The following is a 22,898-nucleotide window of genomic DNA, read 5'->3' as shown; positions in this document are numbered from 1 at the left end:
TAACATGGTCCAGGGTATTACTTCCCCTGGTGGGGATGTGGACATGTTGGTGGAATTTAGGTAAAACAGTTCTGAGGTCAGTTTGATTCAAATCACCGGCTACAATAAAAATACCATCCGGTTGTTTTGTCATGTGAATGCTAATGACCTCATACAATTCCTGTAGTGCATTTTTTGAATTTGCATCTGGAAGAATGTAAACAGCAACAACAAACACACTGGTGAATCCTCTGAGCAGATAATATGGTTGACATCTTAACATTAAAATCTGGTAATCTGGTAAACATTGTCCATCAACTTTGACTGCGTTTGAGCAACAAGCATCATTGATGTAAACACAGAGTCCACCTCCTCTCCTCTTATTGGAGTCTTGTGTTTTTATAGGTTCCTTCATCTGCATGCACTGCCGTTGCCATGGTATTTGTTGCTCCTTGCAGTACAACAAATCCTGTGATTTATTCACGAGTTTCTTCTCACAAAACAAGACCTATCAGGTAAGAATAAAAACGAGAAGCACAGATGGAGTGAATCGCTGTCAGTTATCCATCATAAAATTGATGAAATGAAGCTGTGTACTTTAGTGGTGAATATTTTACCTTAATTTCTGCCGACATAAATTTCTTATACAACATTGAAAAATGATGTAAATTGTGTCTAAACGTGTTTGCCCCATCTTATAGGACACGATGAGACCTACTGTGCTCTTCTTTTATTTCCTCATCATCATGAGTGAGGGTGTTGAAGCAAACAACAAACCCCGCAGGAGCATTTCCTTCCAAGGTAAAGCATCTACTGTAGATGAACAGGCAAAAGACAGACTGTGGCCTATACTAAGAGTAGACTATGCATAATCTCAACATACATAATGTTCTGCACATATTACTACATATATAAAGTGGATTGTACAGCAGACTGTCAGTTTAGACTATACTGATGTGTGTTTGGGCTTAGTGCATTTCCTTTATAATAATACAGGATCAAAACAACAAATACAGTAGATTACAATTAGGAGTAACGTAAAGTAGGCAGCAGCAGTAAATAATACTGTAATTAAATGAATCATACTATATGTGCAGCGTAAAATGACCAGGTATGCAGTGTGAAAATAACACTGAACATCTTAACTTTATAGAAGACATGGATTTCAAATGAAATCTCCAGCTTCTTGTTCTTTTATCTGGTTTAGACATGAACTTGAAACAGTTCAAAGAGTCCGGCTTTAGCAGTTTGAGCTCTTTGATGATAAGAGATGACATTGGTCTACTTGTTGTCGGAGCCAGAGGGAAAGTGCTCACCCTCAACTTGGATGACATCACCAAAAAGACCAGTGAGGTACGAACATTGTTTGGATGGACTGGGCCGTTGTACCCAACACACAAAAAATGAGCAGTTTAAGTTCAAACACCAGTACAATAATAAATCTAGGATGACAGAAAAAGAGCGACTCTTCATCAGTTCTTCAGATAGAATAGGTCCATACAGAACCATAATGACTAAAAAAAGTTCTATGATTTGTAGAAGTGCAACAATTAGTTAATTAGCTGATTGACATAAAATTAATCCGCAACTATTTTGATAATCAAATAATTGTTTTAGTCATTTTTTAAAATATGGCAAAACATTTTTGGAAAATATGCTAAAAAATGTGCTGTTTTTAGCTTTTTGAATGTCATTATTTTATGCTTTTCTTTGTCATATATGATAGTAAATATATATAGTAAGAATATCTTTGGGTTCTGGACAAAATAAGACATTTAAAGATGTAACCTTGGACTGTGAGAATTTATAACTGGCATTTTCACTATTTTCAGACATTTTATAGACAAAATGATTAATCAAGAAAATAATCAGCAGATGAATCGATAATGAAAAGAATTGTTAGTTGCAGCCCTAATGATTTGTTAAATGGCACATTGGAATAAAAAACCCAGAGTGGCTCCTAAAATGTAAGTAAAGTTTATTAAATTGCATAACAAAGGTCTTTGTGAAATATAGCATGTAAAAAAGTAAAGAAACATACACAACACCCCCTAAACAAGAAGTAGAAAGAACTATTTTAAATCAGACCAATAAATATTTCACCACTGAAAACTGTGACCTTCTCAGTCATTCCGAAGAGGTGTTTTTTGGTACCAAAAATAGCTGTGAGAACTATTCAACTAATAGCTGTCAGAATAATTTTCTATATTTATATGTATTTTTATACATTTTCACATGAGGGTTTCCTCATCATTGCTAATTCTGTATTCCTCCAGGCCAACTGGATGGTCAGTGCAGCAGACAAAGCCCTCTGTCAGAGGAAGGGCAAAGACACTAAGGTACAGGAATAAGTGAAGTAGAAGTGAACGTCATCAGACTTTTGTGCAGTTTTTTCTCATCACACACAGCTCATAAAGTCATTAATTTTAATCACATTTGTTCCTCTAAAAGGAATGTGATAACTTCATCAGGACCCTGCACACAACAGAGGATGGTAAAATGCTAGTTTGTGGGACGAACGCTTTCAATCCTGCATGTGACTACATGGTAAGTGACCTCTTAACCCTTTAACCTCGTACGCACTGATAGACAATAATGGACACAACTTGTCAATATTTCACTCGGTATAAGTGTAATAAATTATCAATAAACAGCTGGAAAAAGCAAATATGGCAATAAGTTCTGGGAAAATAATGCTTTTATGATGGGAAATATATCACAGTGATTATGAATGTCTACTGCACCAGACTTTCACAAATGGAAAAGTTGCCCTGGACAGAAACAAGCACGTAGGTAGAGGAATAATTCCTTTTGACCCTGACCAACGCTTTGCTTCCCTTATGATTGGTGAGTACACAACTATCAACAGATTCTGCATTTCTCAACGCTTCATCACTGGTCTGTCATGTCTGCTCTCCTCCAATAAATCTTTAACTGTCAAAAGTTGAAAATGACAGCAATAATGATACAACACTGTTTTTTCCCCCCTACTTCACAGGAAACACTTTGTACTCAGCCTCTTCCTCCAACTTTCTGGGCACAGAGCTGGTGTTTCAGAGAAATGGACTGAACCCTCTCAAGACTGAAATGAAACATTCCTGGTTCAATGGTAAGCTGTCTTATTCGGGAACATGTAACTAAATTAAGATGCAGTCAACAGTCTGTTTCACTGCACAAAACTAAAATCACAGAATTTTCTGCTGTTATTTTTTGTTTTCAGACCTTGTTAAATCTCAGTGCCTTTTGATCTCATATTCTAAACGGTTTGATTTCAGAGCCCACCATGATTTCCATAAAGCTTGTTGAAGCAAGCAAAGACAGCGAGAACGGTGAAGACGACAGTGTATTTTTGTTCTTCACTGAGAATGCTGTAGAGGAACTTCGTGACAACATCCAGGTGTCGAGAATAGCCCGAGTCTGTAAGGTATGTCTCCCATTAAAATACCCGTACCATCTTCATATGGCTGGAAATCAATGTTGTTATTTAATATGTGTGTTAGAGTGACTTGGGAGGCAGTAGGACCCTGCAGAGAAAGTGGACTTCATTCTTGAAAGCCCGTTTGGACTGTCCATTTGGTGGTGTCGGCTTGCCTTCCCTCGTCCAAGACGTTTTCCTCCTTCAAGACCTAAAAAACTGGACGGATAGCATCTTCTATGCCACGTTCACTTCCAACTCGTACGTTGAAATTTAATTCATTATTCACTGAAACATTTCATGTTCTACTCTATATTCTTCTTCCAAGCTTCTTTATATCATCAAATCTGTGAAGATATTTAGGATTTAGCGTTTTTATGCAACATCCCAACAACTTGTACAGATGTTCTGCAACTTGTGTAGCTACAGTATGTACCTATGTAACTCCTTTACGTAAATGGAAAATGGAGTGCATTTATATAGCGCCTTTCTAGTCTTATTGACCACTCAAAGCTCTTTCACCCATTCACAAACACACACACACACACACACACACACACACACCGCTGGCGCAGCCATCAGGAGCAATTTGGAGTTCAATATCTTGCCCAAGGACGCTTCAACATGCAGACTGGAGGAGCCAGATATCAAACCACCGACCTTCTGATTAGTGGATGACCCACTCTACCTCCTGAGCCACAGCTACCCTTTATGTAGAGTATATGCATGTGTATATGTAAAATGTAAAGAGGTTACACATATGTGGAAACAGAAAATAACAAGGATTATATATTTTCTGTTTCCCTTTATGACAGGGAGTCCTCAGGTGCTTGCAACCAGTCTGCTGTCTGTGCATACAAGCTGTCAGACATCAGCCAGGTGTTCAGCGGGAGGTTTTTGACTGAGAAGGATGCTGGGAGGTGGGACACATACACAGGAGAAGAGCCTGTCCCCTACCCTGGTTCAGTAAGTATCAAGCCAAGAAGAATTAAATATCTCATCATTATTAAGGTTGATTACTTTTGGTTTAAATATTTAAAACAACATTGCGTATCATTGTTATAGTGCATTAATGAGGAAATGCGGGCCAAAGGTGTGATGACCTCCCTAGACCTCTCAGACGAAACCCTGCTGTTTGTGAAGAACCACCCTCTGATGGAGAGCGTGGTTACACCGATAACTGGCAAGCCTCTGCTGTTCCAGATAGGGACACGATTTTCCAAAATTGTCGTGGATCAAGTTGCATCACTGGATGGGCGACAGCATCAAATTATGCTTATTGGCACAGGTTGAAGCACATGTGCAGACATGCCTTAACATCAATAACACAAATCACACACAAGGTACACTGACAGATGAATTCAATGTTGTGTTAATTCTTCTCTCTTAGACTCTGGTTGGCTGCAGAAGGCAGTGAGGTTTGATGGCGAGGGTGGCCGCATCATTGAGGAGCTGCAGCTGTTTCAAATTCCTCAGCCTGTCAACTTTCTCCAGCTCTCCTCCAAAACAGTAAGGCCCGTTTCACTAGTGTTGTTTTCCGAATGCAAATTCAAGTTGGTAAAATACCCAGATCTGTTATGACTTTAGTTTAATGAACACCTTACCTGATCTTTGATGCATCATAATTAAAACATCCTTGTAGGGAGACAACTTGTCTAAACTCTGCTGTATATCTGCAGGGCCAGCTGTACAGCGGTGCCAATAATGTCACTGTTCAGGTTAATGTAAGGGACTGCAGCCACTACACATCGTGCGATGACTGCCTTCTTGCCAGAGACCCATACTGTGGCTGGGACAAGATCAGAGGCCAGTGTGCATCTGTTGTTGGCGCATCACTTGGGTCTATGTACGATGAAACTCCTATGATCTTTTGCTTTCCAGAATGTGATTGTTTGTTATGCTTAAGAAAGTTTTTTATCCTCTTGCAGGATTCAGAGTCTAAGTGATGGAGACATCAGGATGTGCCCGATCTCTGATTGTAAGTTCCCTGTATGCCACTACAGCACACAATATCAAATATGAATTTAAAGCTGATAAAAATAGGTGGTGTGTATGTTACAATAAAATCTCTGTGACAGTGAGGAGGATGTTTTAAATTAATTATATGGTACAGGACATATTCTTGAAAGGAAACATAAACCAAACATTGACCAGGTGTGAATGGATGTGTGCTTGATGTCTTCCTCAAGTGAAAAGGAAACCTGACGTCGTCCATCTCATCATGGGGATAGCCCAGTTTCTCCCATGTTCCCCTGAGACCAACCTTCCAGTCAGCTGGAGCTTCTCTAATAGCACCCTCCTTCCTGGCCCCCGTCACACTGTGCTCAGCCAGGGTCTTATCATCAGACCCTCCTTGTCTGATGCTGACCTTTACACCTGTGAGACAGTGGAAATGGTGAATGGCAAAGTACACCGCAAGATGGTAGTCCAGTACCTCATCCAGGTTGAGGACACTAAAACTGTGGTCAGGAACTTGAAGGTGGCTGTGATTGCCTTGAGTGTTCTCCTGGGCTCATTGTCATTGCTACATAAGATAAAGGCCAAATTGCGAAACCCTATTGATTGTGCCAATGAAAACAGCAACAACAATCAAGTGATCTCTGTGAGGTCTTTCTGTGACTATGACCAGACCATGCACCAGCACATGGAGGAAGGTCGGGCTCCCTGTTACCAGGAAGAGGGGCGCCACAGGGAGGCTAACAGTGGGAATGATGGGAATGCAGAGATTGGGAGTGTTACATCTGTACATCATTCTCCCAGAAGGCACTGTGGCAAAATTGGCTGAGGAGAAGGTGGAGGGGGAGAATGACAACTGTTGCACAGTTATTGAGATCATCAAGTGATCCCCCTCTTCTAGCATTCAAGTCACTGTATTTCCTTTTGTGTCATTTTATTGTATTGAATAAACATGGTCTTTATGAGCCCTCTGCTCAGGTACACTTGTTTCTCTGAATCTTTATAATAGAGCTTGAGAATTCAAAGTTGGCATAAGCCGTAGAGCCACGCAGGCCACATTTATGGGAATATATCAGGTTAAAATAAACCAGAAATTCCCTTTAGATAGCCTTAATAATAAGGGCAAATGACAGTAACAATGGAGACACATTTTCATTGCTCATTACATTACACAAGTATCTGTCCTTGTCCACAAACAGAAGTGTTTCCTGATGCGTAGATTCAGTTAAAAAAAGGACATCATTTACCACTGACAGCACGTTCAGGGTTTATGGTTTTTTGTGAAAAAACAGTTTAACTTTAAATATACATTCAGTTAGCTCCCCCACATTTAAACATGTCTAGACCCACCCCTGATGGTGAGAAACATGCTTGATGCATTTCAGGGGACAAGCAATAATTAGTAGTAGGGAGGTAGTATTTACCATGTCTGCTCAAAATAACAGTAAACTGTTTCAGTGCGTAGGAAACAAAAGGAATGTCTAGATGCCTTCTCTCTTTTTTTGAGGAAAGCTGCTGGGTTGCCTGGAATGAACTGGGGTAATCCTATGGGGTGCATTTGCTAAGGGAATCTCACAGTAATCAACTCATTTGATTTTAAATGTCTTGTATAAAAGTTGCAAACCTTGTCTACATCATGCATGCCACGGCCATTTCTTGACTCTGACATGAAAGGTTTTACAGGACCGCCAGAACAATAAGCTTCACCTATGGCTATCTCCACTGGAGTAAAGCTCACCGAAACCAGCCAAAGCAGCCGCTAAAGTTACCTTTTTAACTTTATGCTCCATGATATAAACAGCAATATTCTCTGGTACTGAATTTTTGAACTGCTCTAAAACTACTAAGTCACACAGTGAATCAAAAGTACTGACATGCCACGAGAGAAATGAGCTGTCAAATCGTGAGCAAATTGAAGGTGTGCCTGTTTCTCATCTTTCTCCCACTTTCAGAACCTCAGTATACCTCAGGAACTAACTCGTATGCCTTCAGTACTGCTGATTTAACAGCAGAATACTTTTAAAAATCTGAAGAAGAAAAAGATAAGTAGGCCTGTTGTGCCTTGCCTGTGAATACACACTTCCATCAGCAACATGTTCAAATAGAGAGAAAAGGGTCTCTTAAGCCTATAGGCAAAAAGCTACAAATTACCCAAATTATCAAAATTCTCACCAGAGAACTCAGTGGGAGAGGAGGAATTGTTAAGCTCTACAGCACTTTCAGCTACCATTTTACCATGCTAAATTAAATAAAGTTTATACTGCAGCAAATGTAGTTTTTCCTGCTGTTTGTTGCTGCAATTTTTCTACAGCAACCTAATTTCAGCCTGTTGTTTTGACTGTCTGTGGGGGAGCTTAGCCAGAGTGTCAAGGACGGTGACAGGACGCAGACTCAAACTTGTTGAATTTCTAAAAAAAAGGTGACCTGTGTAACGGAAAAAAACAAAAACTCAACAAACTTAGGTATGATCACATGCACACAGCTAGATGCATATCGTCTTTCTGTTCTCCTCAAACCAACAACCTCAAACCAACCACTTTCCCTTATGCCAATAACTGGTACATAACAATGTCACTTGTATCAATTAATATTGTTTATACACTTTATCCACCCAGTACTCCTCACCATATGCCAAAACTGAGTACAAATTCACACAAATATTAAACCGGAGGAGTCACTGCAAATCAATAAAAAGTTCTTCTAAGTCGTCACTTTTATCCTATGATGAAACATTTCTATCCTGATGGGAGTGGTCTCTTCCAGGATGACAATGCCCCAATTCACAGGGCACGAGGGGTCACTGAATGGTTTGATGAGTATGAAAATGATGTGAATCATATGCTATGGCCTTTGCAGTCACCAGATCTCAACCCAATTGAACACCTGTGGGAGATTTGGACCGATGTGTTAGACAGCGCTCTCCAGCACCATCATCAAAACACCAAATGAGGGAATATCTTTTTGAAGAATGGTGTTCCTCAGCCGTGACATTGATTCTACAGGTCTCTGGAACTCTTCTGGGGGGATGAACACCATTCCCAAACCATGCCAGCAAAATGCCCCCCAAAGCATAACAGAGCCACTGGATCCCCTCACTGTAGGGGTCAAGCATTCAGGCCTGTACCAGTTTTTCCTTTAATTTGTCACCCGTCTGTACATCAAAATGTAATGGGGACAAATGGTGTGGTCTTACCCACTTTGTCACACCTTCCATGAGCGAATTGTAACTGAGTAATTGTTTCTGTTGCTCAAACCTATGGATGTCAAAAACTGCAGAGACAACCCAGCAGTAGGCCTTCAAAATGACCTCAGTTGTCCTTCAAAGTCTTGCCATTAATGTCAATTTTATGACGTTCCGCAATTTTCAGTAACTTGTCTTTGGTACATCTGTCCAGAAAACCCTCTGATGGAGTTTTAACAAAATCAGCAATGGCACCCATCTAAAAAATGCTCTGACAAACAAGACCCACAACAATTTGTTACAACAAACCTGTAGGTAAATAATGACGACCATGCATGTACGGCCTTATAAGGAACCTTGTTCCCTCTAAATGTCTAATTATCCCAAACTTTACCACCTAAACTCATCCCATCTTCATGCAGGTCCACGGCAGTTACTTATGCACCAAATCCCAATAGTGCAGGAGAGCCACATCTAGCATCTCCCTGGAGCTACAGACATGCTCCCAAGCAACCGCTGTAACCAAGTTTATTGCAGCCTGCAAAACTGACAAACTCAGCAGAACCCAAAGGGATAATGCTGCTGTGCCTACTGGGGAACTCTGTTCCAAACAATTGTGCACAGTGAGTCAACATTTACCCACAGTGCAACATAGTGCTGCAGTACTATGGGCCTAAAGAACACATTTTCCTCCCCAGACCACAAACTAATGTAACACAACATTATATGGAACAAGATTTATTAAAGCACTTCAGGTACCCTGTTTGTAGCGTACAAGACTCAAAAGAGCTATGAAGTGCATTATCAAATTCAGCATGTGTATGGAGGACTTCTAACAGATCATTTTCAGCTAAAACACTGAGCTGCAAACATGTTGAACGATTAGCTTTGCAGATCGAACCTACCTGTAACCCAGAGGCTGAATGGTGAAACTATGTGCCTGTGTCGCCTCAAAGGTAGTGAGGGACAGGCTGAAATCTATGAGTTTCATTTTGAAAGGTTGGTTTTCATGATTAACCAGCATGATGTTCTCTGGTTTCAAATCGGAGTGAATGGCTCCAATGCCCTTCAGGGCATCAAAGGCCGTCAGCAACTGCAGGGACAGAGGAAGAAAATAGACAGTTAGTGATACGATTGACCAGGGTGCAGGCATATAAGGATCAAGAAGTATAGTTTTAAATATTTTTCTATGTGTATGTACACAGTTAACATTCTGTTTCTAATTTATGAATTTTAAATATCAAACTCATTCCTCAACTGGCTGAGTGTATTTCCATGACTTGTTAATAGAGTAATTAAAGCCATATAGTCTTTACCTGGTGCGTAATTGACCGAATCTTACTAAGAGACAGCGGCTCGTAGTATCTAGCCAATGAAGGCTTCTGTCTAGTATCTCAAATGCCAGACAAGTATGTCTTTGTACGTGAATGTCTCAAAGAACTGTACAACGTTTGTCTTGACTGGGTCATGACCTTTCGCGACCTCTAGAATTTTTACCTGCATATAAGAGGGAAAATTACATGATTAAGTGACACAGCATGGTATCCGCAGTTCATTTATTAAACAACTAAACATAATATAGGCAAAGAAGCAGCAACATAGTAATGATAATGATAATGATAATGATAATAACAATCATAACTTCATTTATATAGCACTTTTTAAAATGTACAGTTACAAAGTGCTTCACATATAGGATAAAATACACACATACAAATATAAATATACCTACATACATACACACATACATACATATACATATGCCTAATACATAGACAAGAAATAAGAACACGAACAAGATTATCAAAACTAAAGGCGAACAGAGAGTAATTATAAAAAGGCTAACCTATATTGGGAGCCAATATACTGACTGACCTCCTTAGTAAAACAAGAAAAAACTAGAGGGGGGCATGGCAAAAAAATGTAGATATGGCACTTGCAGGCTGCATCCTTCACAGTCAGACTAAGAGTTTATTAGCCACAATCTAAGTATCACTACTGTTAAGTGATTTGACCATCTACTATAGTATAAAGCCCTGATTTTAACCAAGAGATGCTTTTATATTTTGACTACTGCAGGCCAGAGAGGCTGATTTTTTTATTTGAGGACCCTCACCCATCACCCTCCCGTTCCACCCTGCCAAAACCTCTTGCCACCCCATGCTACATTTTCTAGCTCACCTGTAAATCAAAACACACACACACAGACACTGTCTCAAGAGTATCTGCTGCATGACTGTTTGTACATCTGAGCTGTCTCAGTCCTTTACACACAGCAATTTTATTGTTAAAATCCACTCAGCAGCATGTTGTTTTGTAAAAACATAAACCCAATCATCCAGATGAATAAATGAATTTGCAAGTGTTTTTCTGTAATGTAGTTATCAAAGGAGAGAAAGTGGATTTTAATTTTTGTTTGCAAATGAGTAAGTTCATTTAATTTTAATAAATGTCCACTTATGGTAAAAAGATTACTCTTAATCTTAGTTGACAATATTTGTGGTTTTGCATGTTTTAGCCCATTAATTACACATCTTAAACTTTACATTAATGAACATTTTCACGTGCATTGCATGTGAAAACTGGCAGCCACTGGTTTCTATGGTGACAGAACACTGAATTTAACTAAATTGAATTAGACTGAATGGAATTGAATTGAGACAGGAGGAGAGGACAAGTGAGTGCTGGAAGCACTGTTAGTGGACTGTGTGATATTTACCTCCAGGTTAAGTGGAGGTGAAAACAGTTGAGAGTAACAGAGGCTTTTCAGCTGCTACACAGGAAGGCTGTGTGTATGTGTGTGAGACAGACAGACAGAGTGTGTGTGCAGTTAGACAGAGATGTTGATGAGGGTTTAAAGGTCAGTGTAAAAGTCTGGCCTTCAGTCTGAATGATGCTGCTGGCATTTACACTGACACACACACACACACACAGCAATCTGGGATGCACCAATTCCTCAGTAGTGGAGATAAATAGTGAATGGTCAAGACTGGAAGGTGAAGGATTACATAAACTGAGATTGAAGTATAATTACTGGAAAGAATAACATGGATACCACGTTCATATTACATGCACAGACAGAAACTACATACAGAGAGAAACATATAAAGACAGAAAGTGAAAGACAGATTTAGAGAGCAAGAACAGACCTGGAATGACCAGTCTCTTCCCAGAACTGCATATTTTCAAGAGGGCAGATTGTATTCAACATCTATACATTATTCATGCCTTGACAGAGATGACAAGAATAATCACGTTTCTTTGACAACAGTGTGGGAGAAATACACACTGACAAAGTGACCAACAGTGTATTTAGACTGTAGACATCATCACTTTGTAAGCCAATAGGAGATTTTCTGTATATGGATAAATGTGTGTTTTCACTTGTCTTGACAGATAAATGATGGTCTCTCTACACACCTTTTTAATTCCTTTCCCATAACTTGATCGGTTTAAGTGATACATTTGATTTATTGCAGCCAGTTTGTGTTAAAATCTACATTCCAAAAGACACATTTCAACATTTCAAAAAATACCACTGTAGCTAGTTTTCCATCCAAATGAAACACAAATTTTAACCAAATTTCCAGAAAATCGCAGCCGTTATGTGAATATTAGGAGTTCAGTCATTGAGGTAAACAGCTGCTGGTGCTAATTCTCCACTCAGGGCGCATTGAACCATTGTGGAAGATGAGGGCACAACAAGATGACAAGATGTTTATGTGTTGGAAATGGCGTATGCAAGGTTTTTATGAGTATGCATCTGGCTCCTGCAGTCCACCACAGGTCTTTTCACTGATTTTGCCTGATTAGACCTTTTCTCATGACCATGTGGGTGTGCACAGACAGTTTAAGGATCTCATGTAAATCCCATCATGGCATTGTACAACTCCAACCTGAGCAGGACTAATCGGCCACAATGACAGCAGACACCTGTACAAGGATGCAGGACCTTGAATCTATAATAATAAATCATCACAAAATAAATCAACAAAACAGAAATCACAAGAGTTTGACTATAATTCCATTATTAGCTTGATCTACCATGTGATTCAATATTCTTTTCCTAGCACTTTGTTAGCATACGATTGTTCCATATGGTCACAGTACTGTAACATTAAAACCCTGAGTGTTTCTAGAAAAGCAGCTTAATCTATTTTTGCACTCAGAGTAAGTAGCTGTGGATAAAAGCATCAGCTAAATGCTGTAAATGTAATGTAGTGATAAAGTCTTCATATCTGCTATCATTAGCTAAATACTGTTACAGGCCAAAATAATTGATCATTTTTCACTTTAAAGGCACGTATAAAAGCTTCATGTGAAGTTTTGTGCATCATATTCTAATCATTCCATTACATGTCCATCGTGTTGTTCATGCTCCTTTATTCTATAACATTAACCAGTTCGTCCTCCGGTCGTCACCATCTTGGCAGTGCGTGACTCTGCCTAACTCCCGGCCAATCCAAAATGGGCAAAGAGGCAGGCTGAATGGCTGAAACAAGCCACCTAGCGGTTTGCAGATCTGTCACTCAAAGCAGCCATGTCCTTCATTATGCATAACTTTAGGGCTTAATAAAATTTAAAAACCATAATGTTGTGGTGTTAACTGTTGCCATGACAACTTTAAGGAAGTATAAACTACATTCCAAACCCTTTCTCTAACCATAATCAAGTGGTTTTTGTGCCCAAACCTAACCAGACATTAACCACAGCATGTCACACCATGAAACATCATTATTTTTTAACAGTGATTTGTAACATTTTTTGAAAGTGGCATATTACCGTGCAATGGGTCATTCTGGAGTGCATTACTATGACTGCTAGATGGTGTAAACGTAACTACAGGTTGTTTTTGCTGGGTGAATTTTAGACCTATACTGTTGTTTAATTATGAGGATGTGTTCCATTAACAATGTGAAGCTTTTTATACTGTTTGATATAGTGAATGATATTAACTTAATGAATACACAGATGTTATATGAATCCACATTAAAATCACTCCATTGATCATTATACACAAAGCTAAATTAGCATAAAGAAATCTCTATTTGCAGTTTATTTATTGGATAATTATTTGCACAATGATGTTAATGAACAGCTTTGTTTATGACCAATTAAATTGTGGCATGTTCCCCAGGTACCTTAACATGCAAGGAATGTGTACACACATGAACAGTAAACGGTGTATATAAATGATTTAATGATGGTATCGTCAGTAACCTGGTGTCTTTCTTATGACATTGCTCTCTCTGCTCTTTTACTTTCTCACCTGTAATATTTTTCTGAAATTTATTTTCACATCACAGACACAGCCTGCCTCCCCTTGTCTGTCAATTCATCAACTTTGTCAAAGTATTTCCAGATCAAAAACAGGGCTGCTGTTCCTCTCCATACACCTACACATACCAGGGACTGATTACTGGCAGCTGACATGAGAACATCACATCACATCACAGATTCATACATGCAGCACCACGTCTAGCCCGAGGATATATATCAGTATTACAGGATATATGCCAGTATTATTGACTGACGTGGTGATATGTATGAAATACATTTTTTTGATGATACAAGCCTGTTAAACAGTGGATTAGCATGCAGGGAGCTCTGATGAAAATAACTGTGGTGTCTAAGTCACAGCAGAGACATACATATTTAATGCCAACTATAAATCTGCAGGACTTGACCACATGATTTAAGGTTAGCATACCTAGCATTTAGTTTATAGCAAGTCTTTTATATTCTTGCATTTTAAATGAAGCTTAGTGTAAGTTCAAACAGGAAGACTATATGTTATTCATTCTCTCTCTCTCTCTCTCTCTCTCTTTCTCTCCCTCTTTTCCTGCTTGTCTTATGAGCTGATTAAGCTGATTAGCTTTTCTCCTCTCTGTTGCTGTCAGTTGTCATTTCAGTGGGAATTGTTGTGACCCTCCTCCACCCCATCAGGACCAGTTCTGAGCTCACCAGAAGCCCACTTCTCTCCTCATCATCCAGATCTCAGCATTCTTTTTTATCCATCACTACCACCAGTGTCTATAGTCCATCAGGGGATATCTTACTCTACTCACAGCTTCACTACCCCCTTTATAAAAAAATACAATGATGACACAATGGAGTCTGGAGTCCAAAGACTTTTTTTCACATTTCTCATCATTATTGTGCATGTGTCAATAAAATAATTGTTCAATCTAATGAAGCCCCTCCTGATTGAAATACTGCTAACAGCCAACCATCATGCATAAACTGCATTCAGAGTAAACACAAAGGCTGTGTCCCCAAATCATTCACTCATTCACTACTCCCTGCTCTGAGTTCTGTGTAGAGGACTATATAGTGTGCTCATTGGCAAAATGAAAAAAAACCTTTCAGACATTACTCTGGTAATTTTCTCTGCACAGTTAATTACGTCATTGCTGTTGCACAAATAAAACATCCCAGATCAACGGTGGCTTGTGGAAACATCAGGGGCTTATAATATAAACACCATACACTATAATACACCATAATAAACACCTGCATGCATTTTTAGCTATGTGTCACAATATTATAAATACATGTTTTTATACTGGCTCTTCTATTCCCCAGTAAATAAAGTAATTTATGTCCATTTGCTGCATTTTGGCTGCTCTGCTTACATTAACTATTATTTTATATACATTATCTAACCTCATCATCAAGCTCTGCAGAAGCCTGACAATGAGCCATTCGTTTGAATCAGGTGTGGTGGAGCAGGGAAACATCTATTGCATGCAGGGCAGGAGTGCCCCAGGACAAGGATTGAAAAACTCTGCAATAAACAGTTCTCACGAACAGCATCACAAAACTCATATGACTGGAAAAACAAAGCCAGCAATAGTAAACAAGCACCAATACATTTAAGCCCATGGCGCCCTGATTTAATAATTTATCCGTTTTGCATAAAACAAACCTGAAATGAAAATAAAATACCAGATTTCAGTCATGGCACAGCTCCAGGAAGCTCTGATAAATACAACCTGTCGCTCACTCACTTACCTTTAATCTCATGTTAAGTGCATATTCGTGATGTGATACTCATCTGCAAAGACTCACCTCATCTGTCATTTTTCTATAAGGCAAAACAGAAGAGAATATGAGGAATCAATGCACATAATTAAGTATGAGTGTATCTTTGGCCGACTAATTAGCAAAAACAGTGTAATTTGTTAACTAGCTTAATGTACCTTTCAGGAATCAAGAGGAGCTAACCTAACTAAGAAACATTGGTTACCAATGTAGCTGACCAGTGCGCATATTTAAACTACTGTATAAACAAAAGTTTAATGGTTAAACATCAGGTGCCAGCTCCTTTGCTGAATTGGAACAGTCGGGTAATGTTAAAAACTGAAGACTTGAGGCTGGAATTTTGTTTTGTTTTTTTTCCTGTTTGGGCACCAAGGGACAGGACATTTCTGCTGACATTTCTCTGCTTTCAAAAACTTTTTCCTATTTTCAAATAGCACTAACATTCACCACACATTCATTGCACAATCTGACAGCCTCAAATCGATATTGTACAGTCTAATACAGATTGTGACCAAGATTTTATCATAGGCATCTTGCACACAATGTGCACAAAACACGATCGATGTCTAAAGGTGCCTTTACCCAGAACAAAAACATAGACAAAATGTTTTGCCAGGTTGGAAGCATTTCACAGTGAGGAACGGTCAGGAAAACAAGGGTAACGAGACAATAGAAAACAGCTGTGGAGGCAAACAAGAGGCCACTAGGGTTAATGAGGCAATCAGCAACAGGTGTGCAGAGCAAGAGAAACACACTGATGGCACATGGTGGACAGGTGAGGACTGTCAGACTGTAGAACATAACATAACCCATACAGTCACAGAGGCTTAGACTTTTAATCTTTATAGCTACATGAAAATATTCACAATAACCATAGTGAATGTGTTAAATAACAACTCAAATGCTCCATGACAGTCTGCTATAGTATCACATTAGCTGAACTATGAAGTGCTTTTATACACTCTGTTTAGAATTGTAGATTATTGCATTAATTATTAATGTTTTGAACTTAAAATGGCAAGTAGGAGCTATAAATCCAGCAAGGACAGAAAGTCAAACCAGTCTCTGCACAATAATTAGAGCTCCAAAGCTTTGAAAACTTGAATTATGAGCGCAGTTATTGTTCAAATTTGACATTAGGACATTATTCCAGCGATGATAGATTTGAGCTTTTCTATGAATGTACCAGTAACATGTATGAACTTTTTAAAATCCACACTAGATGTCAGCATGGGATATGTGTGTGTGTGTGTGTGTAAAGGAGCTGTGTATGTTTTATCAACAGTTGCAGAGAAAGTGCAAGAGGAAAAAAGACACCGCATTAGTTTTTTAAAGTGGCCTTGAACTGAGCTGTGTGGTTATGGTGTAATTAGTTCTCAGGGGAATTAATCAGCTCTCTCACTGTCTGCTGCTTCTCCCTTTTTTTCTGTTTCTCTCTTTACTCTCTTCCCTTGTGTCTTTCTTTGCCCTGTCTCTCCCTCAATACCTTTCCTTTTCCCTCTCGCTGTCTCTGCCCCCTGCTGTCTTTCACTCTTTGTCTCTGGGGCAGAGGTATGACTGGAATAGCTGTTTCTTTCCTTTGGGAGTATTTTGTGGAAAGTCAACTGACTCTTGGAAGTGAAGAGAGAGAAGATAAGACAGCAAAAAATGACTTAAGACTGCAATGTAATGTATTGTAATGTGTGAAAAACAAAACAACAAGCATTTCATTGACAGTACACACACACGCTAGACATGCACACATTACCACGAGCATGTAGGTACTACCCACTTTGATAAAGTTCTGTACTCCTGAGTCTGTTATGCTGGTGTGTTGGCCCACAGGCTGGTAAGCAGGATTCAATCAATACAAACTTTGAAGGCAGAGACCTACATCAAAAAATTACCTGCTGAACCTGCTGAAATTCACCAGCTTTAACACCTGACCAATTTTATGTCTTTTAAAAAATATTAAAAAATCACACAAGAGTAAAGGTTTCTCATTGACAACTAGTGTAGTATTGATTGTTTTTTAATAATTTATAGGCATCAATGATATGAACCAGCAGAATGAAAAAAGCAGTGTATGCCTTTATTAATTTTGTACAATTTCCAAAAATAAATTACAGTGCAAAAGAAAATCAATAACACCTCTTGAAGTTTTCCTTGAACGTAATAGCAAAAACTAACTGGCCTTCCAGCTGTCATTTACACAGTAAAAGTCAGCAACTTATAGATGCCAGTCTATTAAATTCATCAGCAATCCTTACCTTACTCAGTGAATGACTAATTGTGTTTGACACAGAAAGTATAAGCAAAACACCTCTTTATTTGATGTCTTGGTAATATGGACACATGTAGAAAGAGGGTGTCATACAGTATATTGCCACAAGATGGCAGTCATGTATAACTAATAATCAACATAGTTGCGACGTAAACCTGAGGTTTTGGAAAATAAATATATAATCTTGCACAAGCTTTGAAGCCTGCGCAGTAATTTTCAAAAAGGAGTTGTAACATTGATGTAAGACTGTATAATGATGTTAACAAAGACCCTCAGTTGAGTTTTTCAGTGCAGCCTTTCTGCTTTAATGAGGATGGGTGATGAAATCAGGAAGACCTGTTTCCTAATTGTAAAATAACAAAAGATATACTGACACATTAGCATGATTGTAAAAGCATTTGTGACAGAAATTAGAACATTTGACATGGGTTAACCGGTTGGTATGATGTTTAATACTCAGTAGCTGATGTTCATTACATATTAATTACTTAGAGAATAAACATCTGAGGTAAAAAAAAAAGACCTTATTACAATTAAATCTGAAAAATTCTTCTACAAATTTTAAATGAAGTTTGTTTTTCTTTTTTCTAAGCTGCCCAGGGACTAGAGGCCTTTTTCACATTAGACATTTTCACTTTTCATGGTAGGAAAAGCTCATGTGTTACTAATAGCATTAACAATGTCTCTGTTGTATTCAAGTGTCCCAATAAACCATGACAGTGTGACAGTGAGCCAGCATGCACAAGGACCAGGACCCTGAAACTGATGCAGCTAAATGGAATTCAGTCATCATTGATTTTATCATTTACTCTTGCTCTCATCTAATAATAAGATAAATGTTGTGCTTTTTTTAATTTGTTGCATTACTTGCAAGTGATCAATCGATCACAGTGATTCAGGATGAGTCTACTGTGGCTGTGAACTGCCCTCTGTAAACACACGGACTGATTGCTGATGAGACACAGCTGTGTAGACAGGTATCTAGGTCAGGTGATCTTCACAGGAGGAAATACTCAGTGGAGGCAACCAGTGGGCACGAGAGGAATGATGGAAACGGGAAAATTCCTGAAAATTACATGTAAAATAATGCATGTAAAAGAGAGGCACATTAGCTTTCAACACTGACAAAGACTTTGTTCAGTATTCACTTTCCATCCTGATTTCATTTGATTTAAATTCTTAACTTTTAGCTGCAAGTGAATTTAAGCCGAGAACTCTCACTGTCCTGATATGAGCTGTGAAAAATATAATACAATGTGCTCAACTAACAATAATAACACAGGGTGCTGAATCCTTAAAGTAGTTAAAATTAATAAAAAAGTAGCATACGCGTGTGGCAATTAAAAATAAGTAAACTAGGTGTGCTTTCCTAGCCCCGTTTAACTGATATAGGATGTGCCATGTTACACTTTTTCATCAGCGTTCCTCCAGAAAGAAATGAGTGGTGCTGGTCATACATATTCTACATAGTCTACATTTGTAGGTAGACAACTTATGTAGTTTTTTATGATTTCCAGTTCCTGAAAAGAGGCAATTGCTATGGGTGTGTGAGTATCCATGGAAAGACCAGTGTCAGACTGGAGCTGTTAAGGCAGGAAAGTGTTGGCATTATTCATCGCCTGCATCAATGAATTTGTTCAATTTCAAATGTAGTTTTTAATCAATAGCAGCACTTGGACTCCTGAGAAACATTGCTGAAACAGATATGCTCTGTATTGATTTTTGGTAGTTTATGGTACATATGACTGATGCTATTTTTAGGTTCCTATTTCCCCCCTTTTTTCCTTGTGTGGGTATTGTAGTTTTGCTCTCCTTTGGTTTTCGTACCCGTGTGGGGGGAGACAAGAACAGAAAATAAGGGAGGGAGACTTTAAGGACTGGATGAGCAATGAAGAGCCCTTTTTGGGCAGTATATGACTGTTATAATGTACATGGACAGACAGTGGTATTATGTATGTATGCTTATGTAAGAATTCTCTTCAGTATTACATATATATATTACAGATATAACATGGCAGAAGCAGAATCTAATTGACGGATATTTAAACCCAAAGCAGCTTTGGCACAATATGCCAGTAATGATGACAAAGATTTCAGCTGTTTGTGTCTATAGTTGAGATAATCAGTTTTTAGAACACCATTGACCTTCATATATTATGAATCTATGTTATCATGTTTGCCTGTTTAATAATTGAACAGTTATTCAATATAATGCTTAGTTAACTGTATTATTTCAACTCAAAATAGGCCTCTAAAGGAATCAGGCTTAGGGCCTTTAAAATAGCAGATTCGGCACTGCGACACATGCGCACAAGCATTTAGAAACATGTGAATGTACAGAAAAGCATGCAAACCACTTTTTTCAAGCACACTGCAAATATGTAAAAATAATCTCCCTTGCAGCCAATTCACACAGCACTCTCTCTCTCTCAGTTCATTTGACTACTTTTCCTGACTCTCTTACTTTCTCTTTAACCCCTCTCTCTGCTCTCTCTTGCCTGTCCCTCTGAATCGCCTTAACTTGCTAATGAGGGCAGGCCTATAATGCCCCCCCCCCCCCCATCTATCAATGATAGATTACAGTGATAACTTTAATCAATTTTAATAGTCAGAACTTTGGTGATATTAAAAAGCTAATCTCTGCACCTATAGCACCCCTGAGACCAGACCTTTTAGCTGTTTAAGAGAGAAAAGGAATGAAATAAGATGTGGAGAAAGCTTAAAGACCTTCTCTATACCTGGCTCTCTTTCTTCTCCTGCTCTTACTCCACAGTGGGCCCTATATAAGGGATGTTACATTAATTATAACCTGCTTGTAGATCTCATAGGCAGCCCCAGGACAGCCTCTGCACAGTAAAGCCCCAAGAATGACCCTCCCTATGGGTATAACCCCAAATATTTTCCTGGACGTCAAAGACCTCAGCCCCCTCAGAATGACCCCTTTGAATATTACATCAACATTATTCAGGCATGTTGTAAGACAGCCTCTATTTGACCCCTTGAGCTATTAATGTTATGGTCACTAATTACAGTCAGGCAAGTCCCAGGGGGAGCTTCTGTTTGCTTCTGGGATCCCCTTGGATGACCACTGTGAATGTTTAACTAATTCCAATAAGGCATATCCAAGGCCAGCCTTTTCATGATCATGTCAGGATATGGTTGAAAGTACACCAGTTTTATGCAGGTGTGACCTAAAAGGCCCCCTGGTAGACCCCTCAGGTTAGCACATTAATTAATAACAGGCATGTCCAATGGCAGATTTATATGGTCCCTTTAAGTATTAATAACAGGGCATTTCCTTGTCATTGACTTTCTGGAATATTATGGAGTTTTGCAAACCATGTTTAAGATGGTGAAGGTCAGGAAACTGAATAACGTCACAAAGGAAATAGGAAATTCTACAAATAATTCACTATATGGGATTAGAGATACTTTTTCATTTTCATGCCAACTTGAGTAAAAACCTCACTATTTACTACCTCCAACCTTTTAAACTCATGAACAACATTAAAAGAACTGGATAGGATTATATTTTTAGGCTGCATGCTCTGAAAAGTCATGGGATTTTATATCAGGGCCTCAGTGGGGAGCCTGTAATAACTCATAGCTTAGTGTTTTGGGAGGAAACTGTCTTACACTAGGCCAACATCTGACCAATATCAGTTCTTGTTTTTCAACAGGCCCCCGGAGGGAATGCCAAGGTAGTGGAGTTGTCGCTCTTCACTTTGCTAAGTGAGGGACAGGAAATGTAAGACAGGGAAAGAAAGGCAGTGACAGCAAAGGGGGGACAGACAGAGAAGGTGGTGGGGAATATACAACCTGGCTGAAGGAGAAATGTGAAGAAAAGGGAGAAAAAAGAGAGAGTGGAGCAGACTATCAAACACTGTCTACCCATATTTCTCCCCATGGCAACTGCGTGCATGTCTGTCTGTCTCACTGAAACCTGCTGATGAACAGAAAATGGTTCCTAAAATGGGACAACCAGGGCCAGCCTGAAATGACTCAACACAAGGCACTGAGTCTGAGTTGTTTTCCACGAAGGTTTAAAAGTCTTATCAGAGTGTATATTTTCTGTGTCATTCAAACTTGCTCTTGCAAAACAGATCTTAAAGTGAGTATTCATTTGATCAAATATACAGTATATAAAATTGCATCACAGATGGACAATAAAGTTGAATAATGTTTAAGTGAAAAATTGAATTAAATTTAACAAACACATTTTTGTAGAGAAAACTGCCAAAGGTATACTATTAATAATCCATTTGCAGCTTATTCTGTTATCATTATACACTAAAGGCGTTTTTAGACCGATAGTTTGTTTGCTCTGGTCCAAACCAGAGTTGATAAACCTGATGTGTTTTCCCCTTGGTTTGGTTTCTTTTCACACAGAGAAAAGTGAACCAAAATGCACCACTACAAGCCACATGAGAATGTCATCATTGGTCAGATGTGTGTGGGGTGGGAACAAGTAAAAAAGGCTTCAATGCTGCTAGGGAGCATAAAGATTGGACTCTGGAGCAATGGAAGAAGGTCATGTAGTCTGATGAGTCCAGATTTACTCTGTTCCAGAGTGATGGGCGCATCAGGGTAAGAAGAGAGGCAGATGAAGTGACGCACCCATCATGCCAAGTGCCTACTGTACAAGCCTGTGGGGGCAGTGCTATGATCTGGGGTTGCTGCAGTTGGTCAGGTCTAGGTTCAGCAACATTATGTGCTCAAAGAATGAGGTCAGCTGACTACCTGAATATACTGAATGACCAGATTATTCCATCAATGGAATTTTTCTTCCCTGATGGCACAGGCATATTCCAAGATGACAATGCCAGGATTCATCGGGCTCAAATTGTGAAAGAGTGGTTCAGGGAGCATGAGACATCATTTTCACACATGGATTGGCCACCACAGAGTCCAGATCTTAACCCCATTGAGAATCTTTGGGATGTGCTGGAGAAGGCTTTGCGCAGTGGTCCGACTCTCCCATCATCAACACAAGATCTTGGTGAAAAATTAATGCAACACTGGACGGAAATAAATCTTGTGACATTGCAGAAGCTAATCGA

General features: G+C 39.0%; 1 protein-coding gene across 2 annotated transcripts; it reads left to right on the top strand.

Moving 5' to 3' along the window:
- The first annotated feature begins 265 nt into the window (after nucleotides 1-265).
- Nucleotides 266-6,331, top strand: LOC122998464 (semaphorin-4D-like). Of its 2 annotated transcripts, none has more exons than XM_044375377.1 (15): nucleotides 266-494; nucleotides 681-780; nucleotides 1,187-1,332; nucleotides 2,256-2,318; nucleotides 2,431-2,526; nucleotides 2,727-2,826; nucleotides 2,978-3,088; nucleotides 3,255-3,403; nucleotides 3,480-3,655; nucleotides 4,210-4,360; nucleotides 4,460-4,682; nucleotides 4,785-4,903; nucleotides 5,074-5,240; nucleotides 5,323-5,372; nucleotides 5,584-6,331. In XM_044375377.1, the coding sequence occupies exons 1-15, from the start codon at nucleotides 399-401 to the stop codon at nucleotides 6,177-6,179; spliced, it is 2,343 nt and encodes a 780-aa protein (XP_044231312.1). In that variant the 5' UTR covers nucleotides 266-398; the 3' UTR covers nucleotides 6,180-6,331. The 2 variants fall into 2 exon arrangements, with proteins under 2 accessions (XP_044231312.1, XP_044231313.1); XM_044375378.1 differs by having other exon boundaries at nucleotides 267-494; nucleotides 5,074-5,200; nucleotides 5,584-5,675.
- The last annotated feature ends 16,567 nt before the right edge of the window (nucleotides 6,332-22,898 follow it).

This window comes from Thunnus albacares, chromosome 15 (genome assembly GCF_914725855.1).
Source record: "Thunnus albacares chromosome 15, fThuAlb1.1, whole genome shotgun sequence".
NCBI lineage: Eukaryota > Metazoa > Chordata > Actinopteri > Scombriformes > Scombridae > Thunnus > Thunnus albacares.
The sequence above is the reverse complement of the archived record's forward strand: the minus strand, read 5'-3'. Positions and strand labels throughout refer to the sequence as shown.